Source organism: Carettochelys insculpta, chromosome 9 (assembly GCF_033958435.1).
Source record: "Carettochelys insculpta isolate YL-2023 chromosome 9, ASM3395843v1, whole genome shotgun sequence".
Classification (NCBI taxonomy): Eukaryota; Metazoa; Chordata; order Testudines; family Carettochelyidae; genus Carettochelys; species Carettochelys insculpta.
Genome location: NC_134145.1, coordinates 299,668 through 321,531, shown reverse-complemented (window position 1 = coordinate 321,531; position 21,864 = coordinate 299,668). Strand labels below are relative to the sequence as shown.

At 48.7% G+C, this 21,864-nt stretch overlaps 1 protein-coding gene across 1 annotated transcript in view; it reads right to left on the bottom strand.

Annotated features, from left to right (window-relative positions):
- The window catches only part of CFAP57 (cilia and flagella associated protein 57), a 126,932-nt gene that overhangs the window by 7,646 nt on the left and 97,422 nt on the right, over positions 1 to 21,864 (bottom strand). Inside the window, exons 16-19 of the mRNA XM_075003219.1 lie at positions 17,274 to 17,447; positions 14,192 to 14,350; positions 12,635 to 12,778; positions 1,168 to 1,284 (exon numbers count right to left, since the gene is read on the bottom strand). Coding sequence (XP_074859320.1) covers positions 1,168 to 1,284; positions 12,635 to 12,778; positions 14,192 to 14,350; positions 17,274 to 17,447 — 594 coding nt within the window. The remainder of the gene's footprint in view (positions 1 to 1,167; positions 1,285 to 12,634; positions 12,779 to 14,191; positions 14,351 to 17,273; positions 17,448 to 21,864) is intronic.

Sequence of the window (21,864 nt, the reverse complement as noted above, 5' to 3'; positions counted from 1 at the left end):
AGCCAGTGGAAAACTCAGTGGGTTCAGCTAGCCAGGTAACTGGCAGGCAGCTGACAAGGGAGCCATGGGGCTGGCAGGAAGCTAGCAGGAGAATCATTGGGCTGGGGAACCGTGGTAGCTGGGGAGCCAGTGGAAAACTCAGTGGGTTCAGCTAGCCAGGTAACTGGCAGGCAGCTGACAAGGGAGCAGTGGATTGCTGCGGCTTGGGAACTGGCAGGGCTACGGAGCCAGCCAGGAAGATGTCTGGGGAGTGGTGGGGCTGGAGAGCAGCAGGACCATGCTGCCAAGGTGAGGAAATGGCAGCTGGGGCTGGGAAGATAATGGGGCTGTGAAGCTGGCACCCATGGCTGGACCAGGACCTGGAAGACAGTTTCCTAGGCCCTGGGAACTGCAAGTGGTGTCAGAAAGTGACTGGGGTTGGTGGCCGGAAGGAGACCCCTAAGGCCACTGACCTCCTCTGGTGCGGAAAAATCCCTCATCTGGGAACACTCAGGTCCCAAGGTTGCTGGACCAGGGAAGTGCAACCTGTACTATCTATCTCTCTGAAAAACAAAAAAGCAGTCATGTAGCACTTTAAAGACTAACAAAATAATTTATTAGGTGATGAGCTTCTATGGGGCAGATCCACTTCTTCAGATCCGGAAATAGTGCTGAAAATGAACTGGCATAACAAATATATAACAGAGAGACAGAAAACAAAAAAAAAATTAAATGAAAACTGAAAAATCAGCTAGATGTCAGTTTTCATTTTATTTTTATTTTGTTTTCTATCTCTCTGTAATATATTCATCATGCCAGTTCATTTTCAGCACTGTTTCTAGATGTGAAGAAGTGGATCTGCCCCACAAAAGCTCTTCACATAATAAATTATTTTGTTAGTCTTTAAAGTTGTACATGACTGCTTCTCTGTTTTGTGAAGGTACAGACTAACACGGCTACCTCTCTGGGACTATCCAACTCTCTCACGAGCTCACATTCATACTTGGAATGCCTTTGTTTCTGATTCCTCCTGCCTATTCTGCTGAGCCTCTATTTCCCTTCACATGTCCACAGTATCTAATAAGGAAAAATCTGCTGTCAGACCCATGCATCTTTACTGTCCAAGTTCCTCACAGCTTGCATTTTTGTATTACTTGCGATCTCTGCCATCAAGTTTGTGTCCCATACCTTTTGCTGCTCCTTGTGCATCTCTCGGTCAGTGGCCTTTAGCTTCTGTCGCAGCTCGGTTATGTTCAGTTCTAGCTGCATGTTCTGCTTGTGGAAACGTTCCAGTTCTCCTTCCATCTGCAAGGAAGAAAAAGAAGTGGATTGGGACTGTGAAACAGACAAGAGTGAACGAACGACATAGATTATAAAGCTGAATAGACCCAAAACACAGATCACCAAACTTTCCTGCCAAAAATGGTTACTCACTATTGTAACTGTTGTTCTTCAAAATGTGTTGCTCATAGAGTCATAGAATACTAGGGCTGGAAGGGACCTCAGGAGATCATCAAGTCCAACTCCCTGCCTAAAGCAAGATCAACCCCAATAAAATCATCCCAGCCAGGACTTTGTCACGCCAGGACTTAAAACCTCTAGGGTTGGAGATTCCACCACCTCTCTAGGTAAAGCATTCCAGTGCTTCACCACCCTCCTGGTGAAATAGTTTTTCCTAATATCCAGACTACACCTCTCCCTCTCTAATTTCAGACCATTGCTCCTTGTTCTGCCATCCTTTAGTACTGAGAACAGCCCCTCTCCATCCTCTTTAGAGCTCCCTTTCAGGAAGCTGAAGTCTGCTATCATTTCACCCCTCACTCTTCCGCAAACAAAGTGGCTACGTCTACACGTTCATGCTACATCAAAATAGATTATTTCGATGTAGTGACATCGAAATAGGCTATTTCGATGAATAACGTCTACAAGTCCTCCAGGGCTGGCAACGTCGACGTTCAACTTCGATGTTGGGCAGCACCACATCGAAATAGGCGCTGCGAGGGAACGTCTACACACCAAAGTAGCACACATCGAAATAAGGGTGCCAGGAACAGCTGCAGACAGGGTCACAGGGCAGACTCAACAGCAAGCCGCTCCCTTAAAGGGCCCCTCCCAGACACACTTGCACTAAACAACACAAGATCCACAGAGCCGACAACTAGTTGCAGACCCTGTGCACGCAGCATGGATCCCCAGCTGCCGCAGCAGCAGCCAGAAGCCCTGGGCTAAGGGCTGCTGCACACGGTGACCATAGAGCCCCGCAGGGGCTGGAGAGAGAGCGTCTCTCAACCCCTCAGCTGATGGCTTCCATGGCGGACCCTGCTATTTCGATGTGGCGGGATGTGGATCGGCTGCACGGTCCCTACTTCGACGTTGAATGTCGAAGTAGGGCGCTATTCCCATCCCCTCATGGGGTTAGTGGCTTCGACGTCTCGCTGCCTAACGTCGATGTTAACATCGAAATAGCGCCCAACACGTGTAGCCATGACGGGCGCTATTTCGAAATTAGTGCCGCTACTTCGAAGTAGCGTGCACGTGTAGACACGGCTAGTAAGTGCAGATCCTTCAGCCTCTGCTCATAGGTCATGTGCTCTAGACCCATAATCATTTTTGTTGCTCTCCGCAGGACTTCTTCCAATGCATCCACATACGTTCTATACTGGCGGGGTGGGGGGCCAGAAATGGACGCAATGCTCCGGATGTGGCCTCACCAGTGCTGAAAAGAGGGAAAAGAGAAGTTACTCACCGTAGTAACGGTGGTTCTTCGAGATGTGTCCCCGTGGGTGCTCCACAATAGGTGACGGGCTTGCCTGGCGCCGCAGATCGGATCTTCCAAGCAGTTTCTGCCGGACCGCGCATGTGCCAGCGCGCGCCGCTCCCTTGCGCGCTCCTGGCCATGTGCGCGATCCGGTCCCCACCAGTTCCTCGACCAACCGCCTCGGGTGCCCCTGCAAAACACTAACAGAGATCCGAAGCGGGGAGGATGGGCGGGTAGTGGAGCACCCACGGGGACACATCTCGAAGAACCACCGTTACTACGGTGAGTAACTTCTCTTTCTTCTTCGAGTGTCCCCGTGGGTGCTCCACAATAGGTGACTACCCAGCAGTAACCCAAGATAGGAGGTGGGTAATCGGATTATGTGCAGCTTGTCCCCGAGAGGACCGCTGCAGAGAGACGGGTATCCTCTTGGAATACCCTGTGAAGGGCGTAATGTTTGGCGAAGGTGTCGTAGGATGACCAGGTCGCCGCTCTGCAAATGTCTTTTAACGCAACGCCCTTGAAAAAGGCTGTTGATGCCGCCACCGCCCTGGTGGAATGAGCCCTGGGAGTGGCTGATAAAGGAGTCTTTCTGAGCTCGTAGCACATTTTTATGCAGGATACAATGTGCCTTGAGATTCTCTGCGAGGAGAGACCGTCTCCTTTCGATTTGGGAGCGAGGGAGACTAGGAGTCTATCCGTTTTCTGGAAGGACTTGGTCCTGTCTACGTAGAAGGCTAGCGCCCTCCTCACGTCCAGGAGGTGTAGGCGCGCCTCTTCGTTGGAGTTATGAGGTTTTGGATAAAATGAGGGTAGAACAATAGGTTCGTTGATGTGAAACTCGGAAGAAACTTTGGGGACAAAGGCTGGATGCAGCCGTATGGTTACCGCCTCCTTGGAAAAAACAGTGCAGGGTGGCGTTGCCATGACTGCCGCGAGCTCGCTCACCCTACGAGCTGACGTAATTGCGAGAAGAAAGGTCGTCTTAATTGTAAGGAGGCGGAGGGGAACCGTGGCCAAGGGCTCGAACGGTGGTCCCATCAGTGTGGTAAGCACCAGGTCCAAGTTCCACGAAGGTGGAATCGGTTTCTGAGGGGGGTAGAGGTTTATCAACCCTTTGAGGAACCTGGTAACCATAGGGTGGGCGAACGCCGTGTGCCCTTCCTCCTCATGTCTGAATGCCGAGATGGCGGCAAGGTGGACCTTTAACGAGGATAGCGAGAGTCCTCCTCTCTTGAGGTCCAGTAAATACTCTAATATTACAGGTATAGGCACCGAAAGGGGTGCCAGCTGCTTGGTAGAACACCAAGCCGTGAAGCGAGTCCATTTTTGTTTGTAGGTCTTCCTAGTGGAAGTCCTCCTGCTACTTTCTAGGACATGTTGTACTGCCACTGTGCATGTGCTCTCTAGGGAGCTGAGCCATGGATTAATCACGCTTGTAGTCGCAGGCTGTGGGGGTGCGGATGCACTATGGACCCCTGGGCTTGCGTGAGCAGATCCGGCGCCACCGGAAGAGGCATCGGTGGACGGTCCGACATGCGCAGGAGTAGGGGGAACCATTGTTGGCGATCCCACATTGGGACTATCAGGATCATCCGGGCTCTTTCCCTCCTGGCTTTTTGCAAAACTTTGTGGATCAGCACTGTGGGAGGAAACGCATAAAGCAGGGGGCCCCCCCACGGGATCGCGAACGCGTCCCCCAGGCACCCCCATCCCAGTCCTGCCCTGGAGCAGAATCGTGGGCACTGCTCGTTGTGCTGAGTGGCAAACAGATCGATTTGGGGAAAACCCCATGCGTGGAAAATCGACCGTAGCAGATCGGGACGGATCTGCCACTCGTGTGTGAGCGCAAAACGCCTGCTCAGCTGGTCTGCCTTCACGTTGTGCGCACCCGGCAAGTAGGAGGCTTTCAAGATTATATCGTGGGCGATGCACCAGTTCCATAAGCGGATTGCTTCCGCGCATAAGGCACGGGATCAAGCTCCTCCTTGCCTGTTTATATAAAACATGGTGGAGGTATTGTCTGTACTGATCCCGATGACTTTGCCTTGTATGTGGTCTCGAAAGTGTTTGCAGGCGTTGAACACTGCTCTGAGCTCCAGTACGTTGATGTGTAGTGACTGTTCCGTGGGTGACCACAGTCCTTGAGTCACCTCTTCGAACATGTGCACTCCCCACCCTATGAGGGAGGCATCTGTAGTGAGAAAAACCGATATTTGCGGCTGGTGGAAGGGTACCCCTGTTAGCAAGTTCCTGGGGTCTACCCACCATTGCAGGGATTTGCGCACCCCGGCTGTGGGCGACACCACCCTGTGAACGGTGTGTACTGCCGGTTTGTATACACTCGCCAGCCAGTGCTGCATGCTGCGCATGTGTAACCTGGCGTTCTGCACTACAAACGTCGCCGCTGCCATGTGGCCCAGCAGCTGCAGGCACGTCAAGACCGGCACCATAGGGTTGAAGGTGATGACTTGCACGAGGGAACCGATGGCTCGAAAGCGAGCCTCTGGTAGGTATACTCTCGCTGCAACCGAGTTTATGCGAGCCCCTATGAACTCTATGTCCTGTGTGGGGTCTATTTGTGATTTTGCCAGATTGATAACCAGGCCAAGTGAGGAGAACGTGTTTGCTGTGACGCGTATCATGCGCAGAACCTCTCCTTTCGAGGCCCCTTTGAGCAGGCAGTCGTCCAGATACGGGAAAATAAATACCCCCTGTCTGTGCAGGTAGGCTGACACCACTGCCAAGGTCTTGGTGAAGACTCTGGGGGCCGAGGAGAGGCCAAACGGTAGGACCTTGTATTGGAAGTGTTCGTTGCCTACCATGAACCGGAGGAATCGCCGGTGAGCCGGATGGATGGTTATGTGGAAGTACGCGTCTTGTAAATCGAGGGCTGCGAACCAGTCTCCATCGTCCAGAGCGGTAAGGATGGAGGCGATCGTGGTCACCCGAAAACGTTGCTTGCGCAGGTACCTGTTGAGGCCGCGAAGGTCTAAGATGGGCCTCCAGCCTCCTGTCTTTTTCTCCGTGAGGAAATACCTGGAGTAGAACCCTTTCCCGTGCAGTTGCTCCGGCACTCTTTCCACCGCCCCTATGAGCATGAGATGGTCCACCTCCTGCCTGAGCCTCGCTACCTGGGAGGCCTCCTGGAGGTGGGGCTTGGGTGGAGGTCGTGACGGTGGGAGCGACTGGAAGGGGATGGCGTACCCCGTGGCTATGATCTCCAGCACCCATTTGTCTGTGGTGATCCTTTGCCACTGGTCGTAGAATGGTCGGAGGCGATGGTGAAACAGCTGCTTCGGATGACCTTGTGCGATGGTAGTGATGGCGCAGCCCTGGATCTGTATGTCAAACTTGTGGCCTTTGGCCCCGCCCCGAGGACGCCCGGCTCTGTTGTGAGCGTCGCCTGGGAGTTCTGTACTGCTGGTGCTGTTGATGTCGCCCTTGCTCGTAACCCCTGTGATACTGGGGGCGCTGTTGCTGGTACTGGTACCGCCTTTGCTGAGGGTAGTACCTTTTCTTTGTGTATGGAGGGGTGTAAATCCCCAGGGTCCTGAGTGTGGCTCTTGAATCTTTACTGGAATGAAGGACCGAGTCAGTTGATTCAGCAAACAGCTTCTGCGAGTCGAAGGGAAGGTCAACTATCTTCGCCTGCAGATCCCTCGGTATACCCGAGGTCTGGAGCCAGGACTCCCTTCGCATCACCACTGCGGTTGCTGTGGAACGTGCTGCCGTGTCCGCAACGTCCAAAGCAATCTGAACTCCCATCCTCGCAGCCGCGTAGCCTTCTTGCACTATGGCCTTGAGGACCGGCTTTTTGTCCTCTGGAAGCGAGTCCATGAGGGAAGTTAACCTGGAATAGTTGTCAAAATTATGGTTCGCCAAGTGCGCTGCGTAATTTGCCATTCGCAACGTTAAAGTGGAGGAGGAGTAGACCTTTCTGCCGAACAGCTCTAGCTTCTTGGCATCTTTGTCCGTTCCCCCTGTTTTAAATTGAGATGTTTTTGATCTTTGTTGCGAGGACTCCACCACCAGGGAGTTTGGCTGTGGGTGGCTAAACAGGAACTCCATGCCCTTCGCCGGCACGAAGTATTTCTTATCCGCTCTCTTTTGGACAGGCGGAATAGTTGCAGGGGTCTGCCATATCGTAGTGGCGGACTCTAAGATCGCTTCATCAAGCGGTATTGCTACTCTGGAAGAGGCCGGAGGTCTCAAATTTTTGAGGAGCTTATGGTGTTTCTCTTGCACCTCTGCTGTCTGGATGCCTTGCGTGAAGGCCACCCTCTTAAACAGCTCCTGAAACTGTTTGAGATGGTCCGTAGGATGGACGTCCCCCAGGGCCGTAGCCTCGTCCGGGGAAGAGAGTGAGGAACCGCTGGGGTACATCTCTCTGGACCCTTCCGGTTCCTGCTGGTGATGGTACACCCTCTCACTAGAGGTTTGCGAGGGAAAATCTTGGGGTTCCATGACCAGTCCCCCTTGAGATGCTTGAGTCTCTGTCCCCGGTCGCGATTGCCCTCGGGGGTACGAGATAGTTTGTGGGGATCTGTCCCGAGTAGACTGCCGATGGTGTGTATGCCCCGCGTGGTAGGGGCGACCATGGCAGTATAGGCACTGTTCTTGGGAGGGTGACCTAGACCACTCCCTTGGTGTGTACCCTCTGCGTCTGGGGGAGGGAGATCGTCGAGACACTGGAGAGAGCGACTTCGCATAATAGTCCAGTGGTTCAAACCCGAGGAAGGGAGAAGGTGGTGCCAGCCATGGCGAGGCTGGTTGTAAAAATGGAGAAGGGGGCTCCGGGTAGGCTAGGGGGGACCCCTGCCTTCTGGTTGGAGTCTGCAACGTAAGCGGAGGGCTGTGAGAAAGCAGCTCCACAGCCCTGTCCGGAGAGGGGCTGCAATGCCTCCTCTTGTGTGCAGCCTTCCCCCTCCCTGGAGGAGGTGACTCCGCCCCCTGACGCGCGGGGGATCCTGGCCCCGTCGGCACCGTGCTAGGCACGCTCGAAGGCGGTGCCGCACGTGCGGTGTCCTTCTGCACCTGCAGGCTACGTGCCTGCGCGCTCTGCACCGTCGGTTCCGTCGGGGTCGGTGCCGCTGCCTGCGGTGCTGCCGGTACCGGCGCTTGTTTAGCCGCCGCCCTGCCTGCGGTGCGGGGCGGCTGGCTGATCATCGGAGGCTGAGCCGTTTCCACGTGGCTCTCCGTGCCGCCACCGATCAGCTGTTGCTGCGGCTGGGGGCTGCGTGCTCCTCCCGTCCCGCTCACTGTTGCTGCCGGCAGGGATCGGGCTGGAAAGACTTTCCTCCGTTTCTGCACTGATGGAGTGAGGGAGGCAGCTTTCCTTTTAAGGGCCCCGGAGGGTCCCTCCTGCTGCGGCCGCTCCGGCACGTCTGGCTGGAGGGCCTTATCAAGAAGCAGCATTTTAATGTGCATCTCCCTGTCTCTCCGTGCTCTGGTTGTTAATTTAGCACAGAAGGCGCATTTTTGTGCCACATGGGACTCCCCCAGGCACCTTATGCAATGACTGTGCCCAGCGGACACTGGCATCGCCTCTCGGCAGGACTCACATTTTTTAAAGCCTGAAGAAGACATTGTTGGTGAGTCTTTGAGTTTTGTTAAGTGGGTACTTAGCACCTTCTTTGTGCTGTTTTCCCCGTCCGATGGCCTGCCTCAGCAGGAGGGCTGATGGCCGTAGCTCCTGGCCTCCGGCGCTTGTTACTGGGACTGGGTGAAGCTGTCCTGCTCGTAGTTTGTTTGTTGTTGTTTGTTCTTTTTTTTTTTTTTTTTTTTTTTGCAAAATAACAACCGGCTAACTCGTAGTAGCCTAAGTATCTGAAAAACTTTGAAAGAAAAACAGATAAAGTCGTTGAATACGCTATTTGGCCTTAGCCTAGTCGGATTCCGTCTGCAGCCGACGGCGGTTAAGAGGAACTGGCGGGGACCGGATCGCGCACATGGCCAGGAGCGCGCAAGGGAGCGGCGCGCGCCGGCGCATGCGTGGTCCGGCAGAAACTGCTTGGAAGATCCGATCTGCGGCGCCGGGCAAGCCCGTCACCTATTGTGGAGCACCCACGGGGACACTCGAAGAAGAATAATAACTTCTGTAGATCTGCTGAAAATGCTCCTCCTAATGCACCTAATGCCATTAGCCTTCTTGGATACAAGAACACGCTGTTGACTCATACCCAGCCTCTCATCCACTGTAATCCCCATGTCCTTTTCTGCTGTACTGCACTTAACCAGCCTTCAAACTCTCTTAGACAAAGAGTCAATGGGCATAAAACAGACATAAAAACACTCCTGATCCACAAACCGATCAGCCTACATTTTAATGGAGTGGGCCATTCTGTTAATGACTTAAGAGTTTGCATCTTACTGAAGAGGAATTTTCACACACTTTGGAAAAATAGGCTGCTGAACTCTCTTTTATATTCAAATTCAACACATTAACGCATGGTTTGAACCGGGATGTGAATTTTCAGGGTCATTATAGGGGCTCTTTTGCATACTTGGCTTAATCGAATTCTTGACTCTCCCCCTCTTCTGCTCCTCTACTCTCTGATTTGCTCACCTTGATAATTTTTTTCTGATTTGTCAACCTTGATTACTATTTTTGGTCCTCGGTGCCTTAAATATTGAGTCTGTTCTGGTACGGCTATGGTCTGAAGAAGTGGGTCTGTCCCACAAAAGCTCACCTAATAAATTATTTTGTAAGTCTTTAAAGGACTACTTTACTGCTTTTTTGCACTTAAGCAGTTGGTCCCCAGCCTGTAACAATGCTTGGGATTCTTCTGTCCCAAGTGCAGAACTCTGCACTTGTCCTTGTTGAACCTTATCAAATTACTTTTGGCCCAATCCTCCAATTTATCCAGTTCACTCTGGACCCTACCCCTATCCTCCAATGTATTTGCCTCTCCCATGAGCTTAGTATCATGCAGAAATTTGCTAAGAGGGTATCCATCCTCTCATCCAGGACATTAATAAATATTTTGAACAATACCAGCCTTAGAACTGATTCTTGCAGCACTCTACTTGAAACCAACCGCCAACCAGACATTGAAAGATTGATCACTACCCATTGGGCCTGACCATCTAGCCAGCTTTCCATTCAACCTACAGTCCCTGTATCCAATCCATACTTCCTTAACTTATGGGCAAGAATATTGTGGTAAACTGTATCAAAAGCTTTGCTAAAGTCAAGGTATATCACATCCACCAACATCCCCATGTCAGCAGAGCCAGTTATCTCATCACAGAAACTAATCAGATTGGTGAAGCACGACTTGCCCTTGGTGAATTCATGTTGATTATTCTCGATCACTTTCCCCTCTTCCAATTGCTTCAAAATGGATTCCTTGAGGATCCCCTTCATAAATTTTCTTGGGACTGAGGTAATGCTGACCGGTCTATATAGTTCCCTGGACTGTCTTTCTTTCCTTTTTAAACGATGAGCACTATATTTGGCTTTTTCCACTCATCTGGGACCTCACCTGAGCTCCATGAGTTTTCAAAGATAATGGCCAAAGGCTCTGCAATGACATTTGCCAATTCCCTCAGTACCTTTGGATGCATTAAATCTGCACGCATGGATTTGTGTCTCTCTAGCTTTTCTAAATAGCTCTTAACCTGTTCTTTCCCCACCAAGGGCTGCCCAGCTCCTTCCCACACTGTATTGACTAATGCCGTAGTTTGGGAGCTGACCTTGTCCATGAAGACAGAGGCAAAAAAAGCATTGACTACTTTCAGCTTCTTCCACACATCTGTGACCAAGTTACCTCCCTCATCCAATAATGGCCCTACATCCTCCCTGATCACCCTCTTATTGTTAACATGTCTGTAAAAACCCTTCTTGTTACCCTTCCCATCCATTGCTAGCTCAGTTCCAGTTGTGCTTTCATCTTCCTGATTACTCCTCTGCATTCTCCAATAACATATTTATACTCCTCCTTAGTCATCTGTCCAACTTACCACTTCTTATACGCATCCTTTTTGAGTTTAAGCTCACCAAGTATTTCCCTGGTAAGCCAAGCTGGTTGCTTACCATATGTGCTTTTCTTACTGCGCATCAGGATGGTTTGTTCCTGTGCCTTCAATACAGCTTCTTTAAAATACAGTAAAACCCTTAAAATGTGTGATTTTGAGTTGTGCTTAAATGAGAGTTAAGCGCAACTCAAAATCCCGCTCCCCCACCCCCGCATTGCAAGGCCCCAGCTCAGCCCTCCCCTGCTGCAGCCCCACTCACCACCCGCACACAGCTCAGGCTCACCACCCACCCATGCCCCTGGCTCTGGCTCCAGCTCACCACCCCTCACGTATGGCTCTATCTCAGCTCCCCACCTCCACCCCCAGGGGCTCTAACCCACCCCAGGCTTAACCACCCTGCCCCCCGCCCATGGACCCAACCAACTGCCAGGCTTAACTCTCCCCAGCTGCTCCCCCCACCCCTAGGACTTACCTTCCAAAAGGAGCTCCAGGTGCTCCTGCTGCTGCCCCTGCTGCAGAATGTGTGTTCTATCAGGGAAAAAAAAAGCTGCTTCCCCTGCCAACTTATGCAAAATTCAGGTTACGCGAGGGTACATGGGAACAGAACCCTCGTGTAAATTGAGGGTCTACTGTACTGCCAATTCTCCTGAACTCCTTTCCCCTTCATAATAGCTTCCCAGGAGATCCTGCTCATCAGTTTTCCGAGGGAGTTGAAGTCTGCTCTTCTAAAATCAATGGTCTGTATTTTACTGCTCATCACCCTTCCTTTTGTCAGGATCCTGAAATCCAACATCTGGTGATCACTGCAGCCCAGGTTGCCATCCACTTCTATTCTGCTATTAGTTCTTCTAATAGTTTTGTGAGCAGCAGGTCAAGCTGTGCACAGCCCCTGGTCAGTTACTTCAGCAGTTGTACCCGGAAGTTATCCCCAGTATTCTCCAAAAACTTCCTGGATTATCTGTGTGCTGCCGTATTGGTCCCCCAACAAATGTCAGGGTGATAGTCTCCCATGAGAACCAGCATCTGTGATTTGGAAGCTTCTTTTAGTTGTCTGAAGAAATGCTCCTCTACCTCACCTACCTGATCTGGCACCAGAGTGGCACCTATGCAAAGCCTACATATTACCCAGCCAACCCGGCACCCCGCAGTTCCTTCTTGCCAATCCCTCCGATTGTGGAGCAAGGAGGGAGAGTTTTGAATAGATATGAGCAACACATTTCTAAGAACAACAGTTACAATGGTGAGTAACCATTTTTTTCTTCCAAAAGTACGCACTCATATCTATTTGAGTTAGGTGATTCCAAGCTAAACCCTGGATGGGAAGGCTTTGGAGTCAACATGTGGCTGACTTTAGGACTGCAGCCCCAAAGGTTGCATCCTGTCTAGACTGCTGCACAATTACATAGTGAGACATGAAGGTATGCACAGAGACCCACGTAGCAGTACAACTGATCTTCTGGAGAGGCACATGTGCCAGGAAGGCAGTTGAGGATGCCTGCACCTGTGTAGAGTGTTCTTTCACCAGTGGTGCACAGACTTGTGCAAGGTCAAAACATACGTGTATACAGACGTGATCTCGCTTAGAGGGAATGTAACTGCTGCTCTTGCTGGGAGCTATGAGGTTTAGGATAGAATACAGGCAGGAAAATGTCCTGATTGACATGGAAACTGGAGACCACTTTAGGCAGGAATGCCAGGTGAGGGCGAAGCTGGACCTTGTCCTTATGGAACACTGTGTACAGCTGCTCAGACATGAGGGCCAGGAGTTCAAATACCATTCTGGCAGAATATGTTATTCTCCTTAAAGAAGGCAAATTGAACAACTAATGTGGTACAGTATCCAAGTACATTTATCTTATCATCCCTTTGAACAGAAGGGACGCTAGGTGGCATGAATCAGAAGATTGTGCTGCTTACCTCCTGGATCTGCTCCTTCATTTCTTTGATATCATTCTCACGGGGTTCTATTTGCTTCTTCAGCTCCTTTATTTTATAATCCAGAACAAACTTGAACTTTTCCAGCTCCTGGTTTTTCTTTTTTAGGTCATAAATCCGCTTCTCCTGGAACAAGCAAACAAATGTACAAGTCAGTGGTCTCTGCAAAGACTCAAAGCAGGAGGCCAGTGTGAATCAGACACACCAATCAAACAGATCCTTGGAGTCAAGTCTGGACATTGGAGAGTCGGGGGAGAAAGGAAGACAATATTGTCACAGTTCCTCAGGTAAACTGGAAATGGCGACTGAGACCTTAAAGTACAAATCCCACAGATGAACAAGGGAGAGGGGATAACAATACAGACATCAGTCACAAAACTCAAGGAAGGTATCACTGGCTTGAAATCCTGATCTACAGATCCTCAAGTAAAGATCTCGGGGGGAAGTGGAGAAATGCAGGTTTTGTACACAGCAAACTAGACACCCTTGGCTGGTTTGTGCTAGCTGACTCAGGCTTATGGGCCTTGGTCTGCAGGGCTGCTTCATTGCTGTGTAGACTTCTGGGCTTGAACTGTGGGGTGGGTGGGTCCCAAAGCTCAGGGTTCATCTTTTGCCCAGAAGTCTAAACAGCAAAATACAAGTTCCATAGCACTGTGAGCCCAAGTCAGATGGCACGGGGCTGGTTGTTTTTCTTTTCTTTAGACATATCCAGAGTCCTCAACTCTAGATCGTATGCTTTTCTTCAAAAGGTAGGGATTGGGCTCTTGTTCAAGTTTCTTCAGAGGTTAGCATAATGGGACCAAAGCACTACTTAGGGTCTTTGGATGCTATATTGCTACAGTAAATTCTTTCACATCCTGCAGCCCCGGTATCAGGAGGTTGCCAGATATTCAAATAGTGAGGTACACCTAGCAACACATAACACTAAAGAAAAACAAGATTAGATATTAAGAAACAAACAAATGTATGCAGAGTACTTTATTTACCAACAGTAGTATTGTACACTGTGTACTTACATTTTATTTGCTATAGTTATTTGTATTTACTTTCACTATACTTATGGAAAATGTAACTAAAAATTTACTTATAGTTAAAATGTCGGTTATTTGAGATTTCCGCATGACAGAAAGCCACATATAAAAGTTTACTGTACAAATAATTGTAATATAGGTTGAACCTCTCTAGTCCAGCACTTTATCATGTAGCAAGATTTTAGTTAGCTGGACGACCATTTATTATGAGCATGGTCAAGTTTCCCATTGTCCCATAAAGTTTGTTTCAGCCACCAGTCCTGCCTCTCAGTGTTCTGTGCTGTTATTTTACCTGTAAAAATATCTTTTAAGAGCCCAGCAAGCAGTGGAAGTGTTGATAGTGCTGCTGGACAATATTGATCGCCTGTGGTCCCGCAAATACTCTTGTTCACACTGGTGAGGTCCTGAGAGTGCCAGACTAGAGAGGTTCAACCTATACCAACATCAGTGTTTGGTAAGGGGAGGATGATAAAATTCAGCCACACACACTATCAAAGCTCAGCCTCACCTTGTCTTGGATAGTCTCATCTCTTTCTTGAATCTCTCTCTTCAGTCCAAGGATATCCTTCTCTAATGACTTAATGATGTTTTGCAGCTTCTGCTGTTCCATTTTCATTGTCTCAATGTCATTGCTTCGCTCTTCAATCTCCTTCTGTAGGCTACTGAACTAGAGACACACAAAACACTAACTTTTTCTAACTGTCATTCAATTTAACCGTCCTAACTTTGGATGGTTCCTTGTAGCAGGCCCATACATAGTAAAATCTGAGTGAGGGAGGTACTTTTTTTGTGAATATGGGCCACAATTTTTTTAAATATAAAGGAGTTCAAAATAGTTGTATAATGAGTCTGCATAGGAGAAGTTAATGCCCTCTGTCTTTGAGCTGCTCCCAGGAGCCTCTTGCTTGCTGGGAGGGAGCTGGAGAGAGAAATGATAGCTGCTGCTACCAATTACAGAATGGTAAGTCTAATGTCAATACCAGGCAAATTAGTGGAAACTACAGTACAGAATAAAATTGTCAGACACATAAATGAACATAATTTCATGGGGAAAAGTTAACATGGTTTCTATAAAGGGAAATCATGCCTTACTAATCTACTAGAGTCATTGGAGGTGGTCAATAAGCAAGTGGACAAGGGGGTCCAATAGATATGGTGTAGTTAGATTTCCATAAAGCCTTTGACAAAGTCCCTCATTAAAAGGCTCTTAAGCAAAGTAAGCTGTCATAGGATAAGAGGGAAGGTCCACTCATGGACTAATAACTGGTTAAAAGACAGGAAACAAAGAGTAGGAATAAATACTGTTCTCAGTGGTATCAGATGGCAGAACAAGGAGCAATGGTCTGAAGTTAAAGAGGGAGAGGTGTAAGTTGGATATTAGGAAAAACCACTTCACCAGGAAGGTGGCGAAGCACTGAAATGCATTGCTTATAGAGGTGGTAGATTCTGCATCCCCTGAGGTTTTTAAGTCCCAGATGACAAGGTCCTGGCTGGGATGATTTAGTCGGGGTTGGTCCTGCTTGAAGCAGGGGGCTGGACTACATTGACCTCCTGAGGTCCCTTCCAGGCCTATGATTTTGTGATAAATAGTAAGTTTACAGAATAAAGAGTGGCAATTAGTGTCCCCCAAGGGTCTGTACTCAACCTATTTATAAATGATCTGGAGAAGGTGGTAAACAACGAGGAGGCAAAATGCAGATGTTACTAAACTGTTCAGGTTAGTTAAGAACAAAGACTGTGAAAATTAAGTGACTGGACTACAAAATGGCAAATGAAATTTAATGTCGATAAATGTAATGCACATTGGAAAAAATAACCCCAAACATACATACAAAATGATGGGGACTAATTTAGCTATAACTACTCAAGACAGAGATCTGGCAATCATTATGAATAGTTCTTTGAAAACATCCATTCAATGTGCAGCAGCAATCAAAAACGCAAACAGAATGTTAGCAAAAATTTTTAAAGGGGCAGAGAATAATACATTATTGCCTCTACATAAGACCACGGTGTGGCCACATCTTGAACACTGTTTACAGAGGTTGTTGTCTAATCTCAAAAATATATACATTGACATTAAAGAGTGGGATTTTTCAGCTTAGAAAAGTATCAGAGAGGTAGCCGTGTTAGTCTGCATCTTCACAAAGCCAAAAAAAAAAAAAAAAGCAGCAGTCCTGTAGCACCTTAAAAGACCAACAATATTATTTATTAGGTGATGAGCTTTCCTAGGATAAACCCACTTCTTTAGATGTGGAGAATACAGGCTATATATAGAGACTAGAAAGCTTATCACCTAATTAATACTATTGTTAGTCTTTAGGCTGCTACAAGACTGCTTTTTCATTGTGTTTTTTGTTTTTTTTGTTCATCTTAGAAAAGAGGAGATGAAGCAGAGGGGATATAAGAGAGGCCTATATGAGAGAGGTCTATAAAATCATGACAGGTATGAAACAGTGAACAAGGAAAGTATCATTGTTTGAAGAAGGAAAGATTATTTACTTGTTCCCATAGCATAAAAACTAGGGGTCACCAGGTGAAATTAATGGGTAGCAGGTCTAAAACTAATAAAAGGAAGATTTTCTTCACACAGTGTGTGGTGGACATGTGGAACTTCTTGCCAGAAGATGTTGTGAAGACCAGGATTTTAACAGGGTTTAAAACAGAGCTAGAAAAACTCATGGAGATTAGGTCCATCAATGTCTATAAGCCAGGATTAGTAAGAATGGTGTTCCTAGCCTCTGTTTGTCAGAGTCTGGAAATGGATGATGGGAGAAGGATCACTCAATGATTACCGGTTCTGTTCAGCTCCTCTGGGGCATCTGGCATTAGCCACTGTCAGAGGACAGGATACTGAGCTGGATGGACCTTTGGTCTGATCCAATATGGCTGTTCTCATGAGTTACGGTAAGAAGGTTATTTCCTCATACTACCAATAACTGGAGACTGATGTGGAAAAGCTATCCAATACCAGGAAAAAGGAAAGATGGCAGAAATAGCTCCATGGACATAAGCATTCAAACCTCAGAAACAGTATGTAATCTTATCCTGCTTGAGTTGTACCTGCCAATGAGAGAGATCTGAGAGGGTATGGATTTTCCTTACACTTTGGCAACAGTTATATAGGTTGTTATTCTAATACAGTCATGTTTACCTGAAAATTGTTTATTAAATGACATGATGACACACACAACCTTCAATAAATATCTGAGGAGCATAAGTACTTTGAAGCACCCATGGCTGACCAGTGGCTACAGGCAAGCCGGCACTTCGAAGTTTCACACTTCGAAGTTGCCGCAGAGGGAGATTTAGCCTAATGAAGTGCTGCATATGCACTGCAGCACTTCATTAGTAATCTCCCAACACCCTAATTACCATGCCCCTTTGAAGTTGGGGGCTAGTCTAGACACAGCCATAATATATGATTCCCTAGCTCTATTTTAGAGAGCGGCAGTTGCCTTATCGTGACAGTCAAATGCCAATCTTGTCTAGATATGAACTAGTATTCTCATTGAACAAATTCTACACTCAACTCAGCCTTTGTATTTCAGGTGCCAGATGGTCTGATCCCCTTAGACAATTGCAGTTACCTTTTTCCTCATAATGCCTGTCTCTCCTTTCAGCCGCAGGTTTGATTCTTTCTCTTCCCGCAGTCGTCTTTCATACTTGATTTTGATTTCTTGGATTTCCCGATCTTCATCTTCTTCAATCTGTTTCTTAGTTTCTTCAAACTCTCGAAGCTGCTGCCTGGCATCATCCTGTGCCTGGAATCAGGAAAAGAAAACTGGAGACAAAGATATGGGGTGCAAGGATCTCTAGCTTAACTATCAGAGTTTGTATTTTAGTTCAGTTTTTCCTCAGAGTTTAGTGGGGAATAGCTGCAGTTCATCCACAGGCTCTGTGCAAGCTATTGGTGATGGGGAAGAAGAGTTACTTATCTGTAATTACCATTCTCCTCTGAGTGCATATATATATACACACTTGAATGGCTCCCAGTTTTGCACTAATGTTATTTAAACAAATTTCATTCCTAAGGTGATTAAATTTCTTTCAAAAATTGTTGAGACTGTCACAGAGAAATGGGCCCCTGTAAACAAAGTAGGTCCAGCTCCCCTGTGCCAGGTGTTCCCAGTTTGATCAGTTAGGAGGCCAGGGAAGTACCTGGACCTATATTGGGGAAAGTCAGACAGCACAGAGATCCAGTAAGTCAGGGCTGCAAGAGTCAGTCAGATAAAAGACTTGTGAGAGCTGCCTGGTCAATCAGTCAGGGCAGATAAGAGCTGCCAGCAACCAGATGTTTTCTGGGAAAAGGCTGCTGGCAGGAAGAGCAAGTGGAATTTGCTAGCTGACCTCCAAAGCCAGAGGCCTGGACCAGAGAGAGGGAAAGGCAAAAAAGGTAGTAAGTAGAAAGAAGTGCCTGCTGGCTCTAAGCCAGAAAGACTGAGTTGTGGGTCTGAGAGGGCTGAAGAAAAGGAAACAACTGAGGGGCTTACCTACTTTTATGTGCATGCTGGAGAGCTGGACCCAGGGGGATGAGATAAAGGCCAGAGTGAGTAAGGGATGTTCCCCTGGTATGCTTCCCCGGTAAAGACAGCTTCTCAGCAAGGCTGTGGGGAGTGCCCACTGGGAACAGAAGGTTTGTGCTGCAGCTGGAAGAGCAGGAAAATCTATCCAGGCCAGTGCCGTAACTAGCTAATTTGGGGTCTGAGGCAAGAATATAAAATTATGCCCCCTCATATATTCATAGTAGTTATTGCATGGAAAAAGGGAAAATACATAAACAATGCAATGTTTATTTATTATAGTTATGAGATTTGCATAAACAATACATATATATCTTCATACATATAATTAAGAAGTTTATTGAGCAAATGTTTACAACTAATGAATAGCCAAACTGTATAGGGTAAGAATTAAAACATGTCATCCCCAGTGCAGAGGTGGATTACAGCAGTAACAAGCACGAATATGGTCAACAAAGATGCATCATAACACACCTTGCCCCGGATACATGTGGTGGGAAGATTACATTTAAGCCAACAAATTGCCCTTGGGCAAACACCCACAGATTTTAGTGGATTAATCTAAAATAGCAAATAGTCTCAGAGGGGTAGCTGGGCTAGTCTTTAGCTTCACAAAACAAACAAGCAGTCCTGTAGCACCTTAAAGCATGGGTGTCCAACCTTTTGGCTTGCCTGGGCTGCACTGAGTGAAGAGGAATTGTCTTGGGCCGCATATAAAATATATAATATTGTTAATGTATATAAATCACATAATAATGTTAAAAGTTCATGATCTTGTGGGGCCGCATTACTAGCTGTCCAGGGCCGCATGCAGCCTGTGGGCTGCGGGTTGGACACACCTGCCGTGAAGGCTAACAATTTTATTTATTAGGTGATGAGCTTTCATGGATAATGAGGAAGGGGGTCTTACCCGTGAAAGCTCATCACATGTCAAAGGGACAACAGGGAACTAAGGACCCAATTCCACTGAAAGTCAATGAGAGTTGATACCCAACTTCCCTTTATGACTCTTAAATGGGGGAAGTTTTAAGACATGTTGACAGAGTAAACTGACAGGTTAAAATAGTGGAATAAAAGCCCACAGCAACAATTTTACATAATGCAAGATCTTCTAAAAGGAGATGGTTTCACTGACTGGAATTCTGCCCATCTCCCTCATCAACTTGTGTATATAGTACCTACAAGAAGTCTACAGTCACAGCTAACACTATTATTTGGTGCACTACTTCACATTCTGTCCACAAGGTCTAAATATGTTTTTTCTGCTGTCCTTCAAATATGGTCTTACTTTGGAAGCCACTTATAAGTTTGACAAAATTAACTTCAATTTGATGTAACCACTCTATTTAGGAATTTATATTGGAAGTACTACGGCACAAGGATACTCTACAGGAAAATTACGAAAAAATGAACAGAATAACAGAAGTCTCTATGTTAAAAAAAAAGAACAAAAACAAAAACAAAAACAACCAAAAAACCCCACTGGTTCAGTTATTATAAAGCCCCACTCAAAACCACAGTACTGCCATGAAGTTTGCCAAACTCAGGCTCCAGCATACCTCCCACATACAACAGGTTCTGCCACACCGCCCCCCGCAAGCTTAAACCCTATGAGGGTTTAAACTGTGGTTGCATTTATAGGATGCTCCCCACCTGAGCAACAGGGCCCCCAAGGCCCTCCCAATGCTCTGCTAGCACTGTTTGGATAGCTGCTTCCCACTCCCCTGTGGACTGTCAGTGGAGGGCCATCCATGGGGGGCTGGGCTGGCACGGCTATAGCTGTGGCTGGTGTGCTGGGGTCCCGTTGGAGTTTTGTTCTTTGTGTTTGAACCACTGAGTGTTAATAAAGGTGTCTCAGTTCAGTGGCAGAGATGTGGCTATCTGTGGAGTGGGTTGGTGGGCTGCTTAGGGGGAGATCCCTTGCCCAGTGCTGAGACACTGTGGGGAGCTGGTTATAAAGCAACCCCTTGCCCAGATCTGAAATGCGTTTGCTTCTGGTGTGGGGTGCGGGGGAGCTGGTATTTGGTGAGTGGGCGCTGCGCTGTGGCCTCTCTGAGGTGAGGGAGAGGGGTGGCGCTGGTTAAACAGGGTCCCAGAGTAAAATGGCCCCTCCGCTTTAGGGGGAAGGTGGAGCTGCAGGACTTTTGGGGAGAATAGGGCTTTGGAAGAGGTGCCAGAGTTTGGGGACCCCCCCCGACTTTTAGGGAGTTTTTCGTCTTCAAAAATTCCTCATGCCATGCTGAGATGCAGCTGGCTCTGGGGTGGAACACAGGGAGTGGTTATACGTAGACCTAGCACTGAGATGCGGCTGCCTCTGGGGTAAGGTGTGTGGGGCTCGTTGTACAGGGACTCTTTGCTTGGCATGGAGGTGCATCTTGCTCTGGGGTGGGGCAGGAGTTGGTTACACAGGGACCTTTCACTTGGCACTAACGTGAGGTGGGATGCAGGGACCCCTCGCAGGAACCCCTCACTTGGCTGGCTCTGGGGTGAGATGCAGGGACCAGTCACATGGGACCCTTCACCTGGCATGGAAATGCAGCTGGCTCTGGGGTTGGGCACAGGGGGCTGGTTACACAGAGGCCCCACACCTAGCACCAAGATGCAGCTGGCTCTGGAGTTGGGTGTGAGGCGGGGCTGGCTATATGGGGACCCCTGCAAGTGGCTTGGCGATGCTGCTAGCTGCAAATGTGACTGGCTCTGGGTGAGACCTGGGGGCTGGTTACATGCAGACCCCTCACCCTGCCAGAGATTCAGCTGGCTCTGGGGTGGGGCACAGGGGGCAGGATCCAAGGGGACCCCTCACCTGGAGCTGAGATGAAACTGGCTGTGGGGTGGGGCACAAGAGGACCCCTCCCCTGGCACTGAGATGAAGCTGGGTGGGGGAAGCTTGCCTGGCTCTAGGATGGAGGTCCCCCAGGTCCCCCAATCCTCCTCTCTGACCCCTTCCCCCCTGTGCCCCCATCCCCCCTACGATCCCTGGCCCCCTCCAGGTTCTCTGGCCCCTGTGATCCCTTGGCCCCTCTGTGACTATAGCCCCTCTGTGACTCCAGGCCCCCTGCAACCCCTGGCTCCCTGTGATCCCCTGGCCCCCCAAATCCCCTCAGAACCCCCAGGCCCCTCCATGACCCAGCCACCCAGTGACCCCCTGGTTCCCCAACCCCCCTCTGTGACCTGTGAGTGCAGTTCCCCTGCAATCCCCTGTCCCCCCAACCCCCTCTGTGACCCCAGCCCCCTACGACTCCCAGGCCCCTCCATGACCCAGCCCCCTCCATGATCCAGGATCCCAGTCCTTTCTCCAGCCTCCCCAGGGACCCCAATCCCCCTCTGTGATCCCAGACACCACCTTGTCCCTTCCAGAGGCCCTCTGCCCCCATTTCTCCCCTGTCCTACCTCACAGAAGCAGTCCTGGTGAGTGGTACAAAGCCTTCTTCACCGCTGTCATCTTCTCTTCTGCTGCTAACTGTACTCAATTTAATTGGTTTAACAGTTGGCCATTAAACCAACTAAACTGAGTGCCATTAGTTTCATAGCAACACAAGGAAGGGCAGGGAGAGAGGGGCAAAGGAATGTGGGTGGAGGCAGCCCCTTAATGAGCTGCAAATGGCTCTTAAAGCCAGACATACAGACATCTCAGACAGAGCTGCCCAGCCAGCTTTTA